Source organism: Zea mays, chromosome 3 (assembly GCF_902167145.1).
Source record: "Zea mays cultivar B73 chromosome 3, Zm-B73-REFERENCE-NAM-5.0, whole genome shotgun sequence".
NCBI classification, from domain to species: Eukaryota; Viridiplantae; Streptophyta; class Magnoliopsida; order Poales; family Poaceae; genus Zea; species Zea mays.
In genome coordinates, this window is record NC_050098.1 from 177,559,638 (window position 1) to 177,570,856 (window position 11,219).

At 47.8% G+C, this 11,219-nt stretch overlaps 1 protein-coding gene across 3 annotated transcripts; it reads right to left on the reverse strand.

Moving 5' to 3' along the window:
- Positions 1 to 717: 717 nt before the first annotated feature.
- On the reverse strand, positions 718 to 5,599 carry LOC100502544 (chloride channel protein CLC-c). Of its 3 annotated transcripts, XM_023302024.2 has the most exons (8): positions 5,245 to 5,599; positions 4,481 to 4,826; positions 4,117 to 4,317; positions 3,862 to 4,039; positions 3,489 to 3,751; positions 3,124 to 3,393; positions 1,887 to 3,018; positions 1,588 to 1,756 (listed from the first exon to the last, which is right to left on the reverse strand). In XM_023302024.2, the coding sequence occupies exons 2-8, from the start codon at positions 4,732 to 4,734 to the stop codon at positions 1,670 to 1,672; spliced, it is 2,385 nt and encodes a 794-aa protein (XP_023157792.1). In that variant the 5' UTR covers positions 4,735 to 4,826; positions 5,245 to 5,599; the 3' UTR covers positions 1,588 to 1,669. The 3 variants fall into 3 exon arrangements, with proteins under 3 accessions (XP_020405994.1, XP_020405995.1, XP_023157792.1); XM_020550405.2 differs by having other exon boundaries at positions 718 to 3,018; XM_020550406.1 differs by having other exon boundaries at positions 718 to 3,018; positions 4,481 to 4,823; positions 5,245 to 5,545.
- Positions 5,600 to 11,219: the final 5,620 nt, after the last annotated feature.

The following is an 11,219-nucleotide window of genomic DNA, read 5'->3' on the forward strand; positions in this document are numbered from 1 at the left end:
GCCTTCAATGATAAATCAATATTTGACTTCAGTGGTGCTAAAACTAGCACTGATTCGATGTTCTACAAGCTGGAGATAATGACAATTAAACTGTTTTCCATGTATGGCAAGCAGGTAATGTTGATTTAGTATATCATATGAATCTTCTTGTTATTGTGGCCGTTACATTTTCATATAATCTTTGGATCACTGCAGTTTATGATTGATCCACAAGATTTTCGAGATTCAGAACCAGACATTCTTGCAAGTTCTGCTTTCAGCAATTATAGAGTGGATCAAAGAAAATAGTGACCAATGATTACTTTCTGGCTGAAATTTTGTTGCTTCTGTTTTTTTCTCTTATGTGAATACTTTTCTCTAGCTACTCTACTTGCATTTGTAGACTCTCGAGTGTTGATTCGGCTGTCAAGAGAGACCATGATATGCCTTCGGTAGTCAAGATGAAATTGACCTGTTCAGTATTTAGTTTCCCTTGCTCCATACTCTGTAGTTTGTCCCCCTGTTCTATTTTTATTAAAAACGATCAGTGGAGAAATGGGGTGATTGTAAAAGAGAGAAAAAGGGATAAAGTGTATATAAAAATTACTATACAAATAAACATTTATGTATATATCATATAATTTTTTTACATTATAATATTGGTAAATTACTTGCCCCCTGCGACGGTGGTTGTAGGGACACGCGCCTGGCAGCGAAGGTGTTACAAACGTTGCCTCCCTATTCGTGGGTCTTTGCTCGTGTAGGAAAATGACGAGACTGGGTGATCCGAAAATGACCATTGCACATGTAAAACGAAGAAGGTACATTAAAAGACGTCGTCTATGTGATTATGTGCCGTCGCAACGCACGGGCATTCTACTAGTTGTTGCTTAAAGACTTTTGCAACTAACCGAGCTTTATACCTATCAACTGAACCATTATGTCTCCTTTTCAACTTGAACATCCATCAAACATCAATAATGTTCATACCTTTCTGGTGTGGAACTATAATCCAAGTGTTGTTCTTCATCAAGGCAATATACTCTTCATCCATTGCATGTTTCAAACAAGGATGTGCTAAATCTTCCTCAAATCCAGTAGGTTTTGTTGTTGAAGTGGCTGCTAGGGCTGTCAGAATATAAGCCACACTACTTAGAATAATTAGAATAATGAATGGTCCCCATCAGTGAGCTGCTTTGCCTTAACAATGTTATTTAATAGTCTGGTGCGTATTGGGTGCTGGCTTGGCTACAACTTCCTCCTCTTCATGTGCATCATGAGGTTGTTCTTCATCTGGTTCAACAGCCGAAACTGGAGAAAAATGGCCTCAACTTCAGGTTTGCACTTTAGAAAATATATCCACACAAAATCAAAGTGGAGCTTTGAGCTTTCAATATTGGTGCTGTTTGTCAAGCTGTAAACTCTCTACTAAACAAAATTGGTTCGAATATTTGAAACAAAATCAAGTAATTATCTGTAAGATATAATACTATGGTCTCGGGTTTGTCAGTTCTGAGAAAAATATTCAGGCACACCACTTTAGTCGCAGGGGACAGGGCGCTGACTGAAGAGCCTAGGTTTTTTGTTCGAAAAACATTGAAAGCCTATAGTAAACAAATAAAAACCCTATACATAATGCAGTTCAATGCAATGGGATGGCATTCGCGTGGCGGCCGTGCTTTCTCTCGTTCTAGCGAGGGAGCACGTTCGGGTACAGCCCGCGGATGTACTGCGGCATGAAGTCGTGCCGCGTCAGGATCCCCACCACCGGCGGCCGCTGCACAACGAAAAAATAAATCGTATTTCGTGTCACGTCGCATGCGAAACCACAGAAAGTTTCAGACGTGCGTGATGCAACGAAAAGCACGCACGTAACTAGAAACGAAGGTGTCGACTGGCATACTTACCCCCTGCGTCCTCGGCAGGACGCACATGTGGCGGAGGCCGAGGCCGCGGAACAGCACGGCGGCCTTGGCCAGCGACATGTTCTCCACGACGGTGTACGGTGACCGGTTGGTGATGGGGTGGAGGTCCATGTACATGTCCATCTCCTCCTCGGTCAGGTCCAGGTCGTCCACTTTGATGCCCTTCCCGGACCCGGCCTTGGCGAAGTCGAACGGCGCGAGCCGGCGGAAGACCTCGGCGGCGCCTGTCTTGACGCGGTCGCTCGTGAAGATCCGCCCCTGCAGCAGTACCAGCAGGTGGGAGCGCAGGACGAGGCCGCAAAGCTCCGGCGCCGGCGCGAACGGCGGGTCCTCGATCACGGGGAACCCGTTGTGGCCCGTGCTCCTGAGGGTGTGGACGACGGTGCCCACGCGCTCGACGCTGGAGAAGGTGACGAGCGGGCCGGACACCACGTCGCCGGCCACCAGGCTCCGCGTGCACGGCTCGGCGTGCACCTCCAGGTAGGGGAGGCCCTTCATGCGCACGATCTGCTCGTACACCCCCTTGTTGAAGCAGTCCGCCACCGTCTTGGCGATGAGCAGCACGAGCATGATGAGCGGCAGCAGGAGCAGGTCGTTGGTGAGCTCCAGCAGGATGACGCACACCGACACCGTCATCCGCATGGTCCCGCCGAGGAAGGCCGCGGCGCCGAGCAGCGCGAAGAGCCCCGGGTCGAGTCCGCTGACGGAGCCCAGCAGCGTGCCGGCCAGGCGGCCGAACGAGGCGCCCGACAGGATGACGGGGATGAAGAGGCCCGACGGCACGGCCACGCCGTAGGTGAGCAGGCCCAGGGTGTACACCGTGGTGAAGAAGGTGAGGAGCGTGGACACGCCGAACTCCCTGTCGTACCCGGCGCTGAAGAGGTTGCGGATGGCGTCGTCGTTGGTGTTGAAGAAGAGGGACGCCAGCGCGTTGTACTGCCCCGGCGGGCACTGGAAGTTCTTGAAATTGCCGGAGCGCCCGATGGTCGGGCACTTACTGGCGAGCTCCGGCGGGCAAGGGGTGCACGCCGTCAGCCACGGCAAGCCGAAGGTGCAGCACGACGTGATCACCGAGATGGTCACCGTCAGGACGATCTTGTAGCACGCGCCCTTCCTGCAGATTCGTTCGAACAGTCCAGAGTGCGTGTTCAGTGCCGCGACCTATCCTATATGAAACCGCTTGCTTTATTAGTTAGAGCGAGAGGGCGCATGCGCTCACTCGTTGACGATGCTATATGCGCGAAGGACCCGGTCGACGAGGAAGTTGAAAAGAGCGCCGAGCAGACCGCCGAGGACGGCGAGTAACACGACTGCGGCAAGGTCCGTTGCGGTGTACGTCGCCTGCCGTGAGCTGAGATCGAACATGATCAGCCCTCCTTTGCCAAACAGGCCACAGTGGCCACCACGGCAGTAGGTGATCAGCGCGTGCAGCACCATGGTCGCCACCGCTGTCGTGGAGAAGGTCCTCCAGAGAAGCGCGCTCCGCCACCTGACGAGAGAGATCGCGGCAGACAAACCATGTTACATTACATGATGCACTGTCTGCACTGCACCTTAATTAATGCCATATATATACGCTATTACCATGATGTAACTTCTTCGAGCGCAAAGAGCACGCCTCCAACTGGGGCGCGGAAGGCCGCCGCCACCCCAGCTGCAGCTCCGCAGGTGATGAGATCTCTTCGGTCCAGGTCATTCTTGAAGTACCTGATCCAGTTCCAAGTGAGGCCATACTTCCGTGACCCGCCTTGCGCGAGCAAGGAGGCGACACAAGAACCGGTGTGCACCATAGGGCCTTCCTTGCCCAGGACAAATCCAGCAGACACTCCTAATACCGAGCCTAAAATCTGGCATTCATTATTGGCAGTAGCACCATGAAAACAGATGGAAATCAGGACACAGCGATACCAGTAACTTAGAACCACATGCATGCAGCTCGACAGTTTCAGGGCACCACCTTCACTAAGAGGGTACTGGGCGCTAAGATCGAGTGCGCGTCGATGCCATTCAGGTACGCCTTCACCTCAGGGATGCCAGAGCCGGCCGCCGCCGGGGCAACGTAAGCGCACAGCGCTGCAGCCGCAGCAGCCAGCACTGCGTTGCAACCGATGTATAGCTCAAAAGCAGCCAGGTACCTGAAGCGCCGAGTGATGGTAATTAAGCAACGAAGAAGAAGAAGCAACTTTAATTTGTGTAAACGAGATTTTAGTACCGGTTCTGGAGCATGAGATCGCCCGTCAGGAGCAACTTGAACCCGGCGATGTTTTCGACAGCGATGTTGCTGAAGAACCCAACTAGGCCGACGACTACACCTACAAGAAGTGCCAGGACCCATTTAAGGACCTGGTATTGGAAGATCTGAAGTTTCCCTCTTGACCTCCAGTCTTGGTTGTACACGTCATTCTCCACAATTCTGAAACCAATGACGTGAGAAGATTGGTCAAAACCATTCTGAGTGGTGACCAAGTTCATGGTAACAGTGATTGAAAGTCTGTTTTTAATGTAACATAACACCCTTTTTTATGAACCATAACGCTGTTTCAATCGAGTAGGACCGGAGGGCATTGCGTGCATACTCGTAGTCGAGGCTCTCAATGGGGCAGGTGTTAGCGCCGACGATGGCCATCTGCGACGTCGTGTTGGTGCCGCGCTTGTAGAGCAGTGGCCGCTGCAGAGCGCCAGCCGCCGCATCCTCGACGTCCTTCTCCCACCTCACGGACCTCGCCGAAATCGGAGTTGCAAGTGGTGTCGCCGTTGGTGTCTCCAACGGCGTCGTGCCGGAGCTCTCGGTCCCGTCCAACCAACTTTCTCTTCCAGCCGTAGGTGCCATGTCTTCTCACTTCCACTTGAGCGCGGAGCACTTTTCCTTTGCTGTCACCTGCCTCTCCTTGTCGTCAAGTAGGCCGTGTGTTCTTCGTACTGCTGTGATTAAAAAAAAAGCAAAGAAAGACAATGGGTCATTGATCCATGTGCATGTTTGGTTCCACTTAAAATCTGATTCTCCATAGAGAGAAGCGAGAATCCGGTCCAAACGTCTAGAGTAAGGAGATTAAAGTCTAGTTTGGGAACCCGATTTTCTCACGAGATTTTTATTTTTTAAAAATAAATTAGTTTATTTTCTCTTTAAAAAATTCCTTCGAAAAATGTAGTTGTCAAACTAACCCTAAATTTTGATTTTCACGACCGTTTGATTTTTTTTCCGCCACAGAATCGAACGTAACCGAGGATTCTCCACATGCCCGCGATCCTCCGTTTTTTTTTCAAAAAAAATCATAGCGCCTCGTGCGGCGTAGATTATGTAGCCGACTAGCCGCGATGAATCGAATCGATGGAAACTCACCAATACACCCCCGGCCCGCCGTCGTCTGGTCCTCCTACGCGCGCCTCGTGATGAGCTCGCCGGCGTCTTGTCCTAGCGGAACCTGCGCCTCGTGATGAGCTCGCCGGCGTCTTGTCCAGGCTACCGGAGCGCGCGCCTCGTGAGCTCGGTCGATCTCACGGCCAAACGCAGAAATTCTGACGGATCAGCATTATCCATCCGCGCCACCCAAGACGAAGAGAGGACAATAGGCCACCGAAGTACGCGGTAGGGGTCGCAGGGTGACTTGGTGGAGAGGTGCGGAGGAGTTGGCGGCGGCAAGTTAGCAGCGACCTGGCCCTGTTGCCAAATACAAATGGTCTGCGCATGCCATCATGACCAGTGTTTTAAATATCCGGCTAAGCTATTTATCTCCAGCATTTTTCATAAACTAAAAATGATATATCTGGATATAGCAGACCGCTAAATGTTTTAGCGGTTTTTATAACCTATCAGTCTACCCGGAAAAAAATTAGATAAAGTTGGGGATAATCAGATTTACCAGCTTGTTTCTTCGGACTACATTGAAACATGTCTGTTGATCGTTTGGGGCTTGGCGCCCGCGGCGGCCTGGCGTGCAAGCAGCAACCTAGCCCATGGGTTGTTTTTGAGCCCTAGAATTTTGTTCAGCCGGCCAACATGTGACTTGCCACGCCCCAGCAACGCTAAATCAAGTGTGGTTTAGCTGTTTTATTGGGCTATTAGGGGCTCAGTACGTTTAGCGTTAAACTGTGCTTAACTTATCCCAACCCTCTCCAACTTATCGTTCATGTGTGTGTATATATATTTTGTATATTTGGAGCCTTGGACTTTCAATAATTAGAGGAAGTCCTGGCTCAACGACGTCATCCGGTTCAGCTGCATCAGGTTCGAACGGCTATAAAAACATCCGCAGGCCGCCAATGTTTAGGTTTTAATGGGAGCGGCGGTTCCCTAAGGCGAGTGAGCGGCGACGGTGGTTTCCTCGTGCGTGCGAGCGTCGACAATCAGGGCGACCGACGGCGACGCACCCCAGGTCCGGTGGCGACGATGGTTAAGCGAGGCGCGGTAGGCGTCGACAGCGGTTGTGGTGTCCCTGATGGAGCGCGGCGACGACAGATCTGGGAGGCACGCACACGGCGGCGGATCCCAGAGGCGCGCACGGCGTTAGCACCTTGGGGGCGCGCACCCCGGAGTGGCTCCCGCTGGCGTCCCACCTCCGGCGATGACGTCGGCCTTCCCTAGGCGCGAGCGATGATGACGGACTGCCCTAGGCGTGAGCGGTGGTGGATCGACGACCCTGTTTTATGCAATTTTGTATACATATCTATGTCAATATCAATAGGTTTTTATGATACATTAACGGTTCATGGCTCTCCTTGCATCTTTTGTATATTTATCATATTTCTATTCACAATTTATGTAAATGTTTGTTCGTTTTTACGTAGTGTACAACGATGCATAAATAACTTCCACATGTAGCATAATTAGTATCAGTATATATCATAAATTATTCTAACAAGCCTAACTTCATAGTTGTTGGAGAGATCATATATTTATGGATGAAATAAAGCATTGAAAATTATATTTTTTTCCATGTATGACAATCCATTTTCATTCAACTCATATTCTTGTTATCCTAAATTTGTGCGCATGCAAAAGAAAACAAAATTTGTACACAGTGTACTGCAATGCATAAATACCTTCACCGTGTACTAGAATTTGTCTCAGTATATATCATAAACTGGTTCTAACATGCCTAGATGTATTGTTGTTGAAGATATCTTATATTTATGAAGGAAATTAAGCATTTAAATCAGATTTTTTGTTTCCATGCACGTCAATTCATTTTCTTTTAAAGCATATTCTTGCCATCCTAAATTTGTGTGCATGCAGCAGGAAATAGATTTTTTACGTGGTGTTCCACACTGCATAAATATTTATACCATATAGCATAATTAATATTAGTATATGTCATAAACTAGTTCCAACGACCCTAGCTACATGGCTGTTGTAGAGATCCTACTTTTATAAACGAAATAAAACATTTAAATCAGATTTTTTTGTTTCCATGTATGCCAGTCCATTTCCTTACAACGCACATTTTTGTCATATTAATTTGCACGCATTCAGTAGGAAATATATTTTTTAGGTGATGTACCACAATCCATAAGATTCTACATTATGTATCATAATTAGTATCAGTATATATCATAAACTGGTTCCAACGAGTCTAGTTGCATTGTTGTTGGAGAGATCCTATATTTATGGGAGAAGTAAAGCATTTAAATCAGATTTTTTTTGTTTCCATGCATGTCAATACATTTTCTCTCAAAGCACATTCTTGTCTTCCTAAATTTGTGCACATGCAGCAGGAAACTGATTTTCTACACATCGTACCGTATTGTATAAATACATAAATTATGTAGCATAATCAGTATTAGTATATATCATAAAATGTTTCTACCGAGCCTACCTGCATGCCTGTTATAGAGATTCTATATTTATGGACAGAATAAAACATTTAAATCAGATTTTTTTTTTGTTTTCATGCATACAACAGTTAATGGATACGCTTCCTAATTTGCGCATACAAACGGAAACAAACTGGGTGCATGCAAGGAATGGGATGCATGCGGGAGGGGGGCTAGCGGCCAGGTGTAAACCCCAGTATAGAGTACTGAAAGGAAAATATGGTCAAACCTTTTTCAAATCAATTTTGGTGGTTGAATTGCCCAACACAAATTATTAGACTAACTAGTTTACTCTAGAATATATGTTCTACAGGTGCCAAAGGTTCACAACAAACCAATACAAAGATAAAAGAAAGGGTTCAAAACAAAAGAGCAAAGTATACCGAAGGCAGCCCTGGTCTGGCGCACCGGACTGTCCGGTGTGCCACCGGATAGTGTCCGGTGCACCAGGGAGGAACGACTCTAAACATGCCAGCTTCGGGAATTCGGGGAGCCACTCCGCTATAATTCACCGGACTGTCTGGTGCACCACCGGACTGTCCGGTGCACCACCGGACTGTCCGGTGCACCACCGGACTGTCCGGTGTGCCAGCGGAGCAACGGCTACTTCGCGCCAACGGTCGTCTGCTGAGGAACAGTAAAAGCAAACAGTGCGCGCCTGCGTGCGCAGAAGTCAGAGCAGGCGGCAGAAGGCGCACCGGACAGTGAACAGGGCCTGTCCGGTGCACCACCGAACTGTCTGGTGGTCCAGTTGTCAGAAGCTCCATCGGTCAGAACCCAACGGCCTGGTAACGTGGCTAGCGCACCGGACAGTGTCTGGTGGCGCACCGGACTGTCCGGTGCGCCATACGACAGAAGCCTTCACCAACGGCCATATTGGTGGTTGGGGCTATAAATACCCCCAACCACCATTCTTCAAGGGATCCAAGCATTCACTACACCTCATTCAATACAAGAGCAATACACAACACTCCAAGACACAAATCAAAGCCTCCGATCGAATCAAAGTCCCCAATTTAACTCTAGTTTTTAGGACTTGTGAGGAGATCGACTTGTGTTCTTTTGTTGCTCTTGTTGCTTGGTTGGCTTTCTTCTTTCTCTCATTCTTACTCTCAAAACCTTGTAAGCGAAGCAAGAGACACCAATTGTGTGGTGGTCCTTGCGGGGTCTAAGTGACCCGAGAAATCAAGGAAGGAAGCTCACTCGGTCTAAGTGACCGTTTGAGAGAGGGAAAGGGTTGAAAGAGACCCGGTCTTTGTGACCACCTCAACGGGGAGTAGGTTTGCAAGAACCGAACCTCAGTAAAACAAATCACCGTGTCATCCGCCTTATTTGCTTGTGATTTGTTTTCGCCCTCTCTTTTAGACTCGTTTATATTTCTAACGCTAACCCCAGCTTGTAGTTGTGCTTAAAGTTTGTAAATTTCAGATTCCGCCTATTCATCCCCCCTCTAGGCGACTTTCAATTGGTATCAGAGCCCGGTGCTTCATTAGAGCCTAACCGCTCAAAGTGATGTCGGGAGAACACGCCAAGAAGGAGATGGTGACTGGCGAGAAGCCCGCTACAAGTCACGGGAAGGCTCCATCGGGAGAGTCCCGCAACAAGAAGGAGGAATCACCTTCTCACAAGTCGCATCGGAGTGGCGACAAGAAGAAGAAGATGAAGAAGGTGGCCTACTACGAGACCGATTCTTCGTCGCCATCCACCTCCGGCTCCGACACGCCGTCCGTCACTTCTAAGCGCCATGAGCGCAAGAAGTTTAGTAAGACCCCCTTACGTTATCCTCCCATTTCCAAACAAACTCCATTACTTTCCATTCCATTAGGCAAACTACCGGCTTTCAACGGTGAAGATTATTCTAGGTGGAGTGAAATGATGAAATATCACCTAACCTCACTCCACACAAGCATATGGGACATTGTTGAATTTGGAGCACAGGTACCATCAGTGGGGGATGAAGATTATGATGCGGACAAAGTCGCCCAAATCCAACACCTCAATTCCCAAGCAACTACTATACTCCTCACCTCTCTAAGTCGAGAGGAGTATAACAAGGTGCAAGGGTTAAAGAGCGCCAAGGAGATTTGTGATGTGCTCAAAACCGCGCACGAAGGAGACGAGGTGACCAAGATCACCAAGAGGAAAATGATCGAGGGAGAGCTCGGTCGTTTTATGCTCAACCAAGGAGAAGACCCGCAAGCCATGTACAACCGGCTAAAGACCTTGGTAAATCAAGTGCGCAACCTCGGGAGCACCAAATGGGATGACTATGAGATGGTCAAGGTTATTCTTAGATCACTCGTATTTCTTAACCCTACTCAAGTTCAATTAATTCGTGGTGATCCAAGATATAAACTAATGTCTCCTGAGGAAGTGTTAGGAAAATTTGTGAGCTTTGAACTAATGATCAAAGGCTCCAAGAAGATCATCGAGCAAGGCGCCTCCTCCACACCCGATGTACAACCCGTTGCATTTAAAGCGACGGAGGAGAAGAAAGAAGACTCTACACCAAGTAGGGTCCCCATCGACGCCTCCAAGCTCGACAATGAGGAGATGGCGCTCATCATCAAGAGCTTCCGCCAAATCCTCAAGCAAAGGAGGGGGAAGGACTACAAGCCCCGCTCCAAGAAAGTGTGCTACAAGTGTGGTAAGCCCGGTCATTTTATCGCTAAATGTCCTTTATCTAGTGATAGTGACAGGGATAACGACAAGAGGGGGAAGAAGAAGAAGGAGAAGAAGAGATATTACAAGAAGAAGGGCGGCGATGCTCATGTTTGCCGGGAGTGGGACTCCGACGAGAGCTCCACCGACTCCTCCTCCGATGAGGACGCCACCAACATCGCCGTCAACAAGGGACTCCTCTTCCCCAATGTCGGCCACAAGTGTCTTATGGCGAAGGACGGTAAGAAGAAGAAGGTAAAATCAAGATCCTCCACTAAATATGCAACCTCTAGTGATGAGGAAAATTCTAGTGATGATATGGATAACTTGCTTACTCTTTTTGCCAATCTTAACATGCAACAAAAAGAGAAATTGAATGAATTGATTAGTGCTATTCATGAGAAGGATGAACTCTTGGATAGCCAAGAGGACTTCCTTATTAAGGAAAATAAAAAGCATGTTAAGACTAAAAATGCTTATGCTTAGGAGATAGAGAAAAATGAAAAATTAACTAGTGAGCTTAGTATTTGCCATGACACTATCTCCAACCTTAGGATTGAGAATGCTAATTTGATTGATAAGGTTGAGAAGTCAAATATTTGTGATGATTCAATTGTCAATCTTAGAAATGATAATGCTAGTTTATTTTTTAAGATTGATAAATTGAATGCCTCTCTTGCTAGTCTTAGAAATGAGAATGAAAAATTATTTGCTAAGGCTAAAGACTTAGATGTTTGCAATGCTTCTATTTCCAATCTTAGAGATGAGAATACAATTTTACATGCTAAGATTGTTGAATTAAATGATTGCAAACCCTCTACCTCTAGCGTTGATCATGTTTCT

Coding starts and splice junctions, on each gene's coding strand:
- LOC100502544 (XM_023302024.2), bottom strand. CDS start 4,734: ATGGCACCTACGGCTGGAAGAGAAAGTTGGTTGGACGGGACCGAGAGC. Junction 4,040..4,116: donor GATCTCATGCTCCAGAACCG/GTACTAAAATCT, acceptor TCGGCGCTTCAG/GTACCTGGCTGCTTTTGAGC. Junction 1,757..1,886: donor TCCTGCCGAGGACGCAGGGG/GTAAGTATGCCA, acceptor TTCGTTGTGCAG/CGGCCGCCGGTGGTGGGGAT.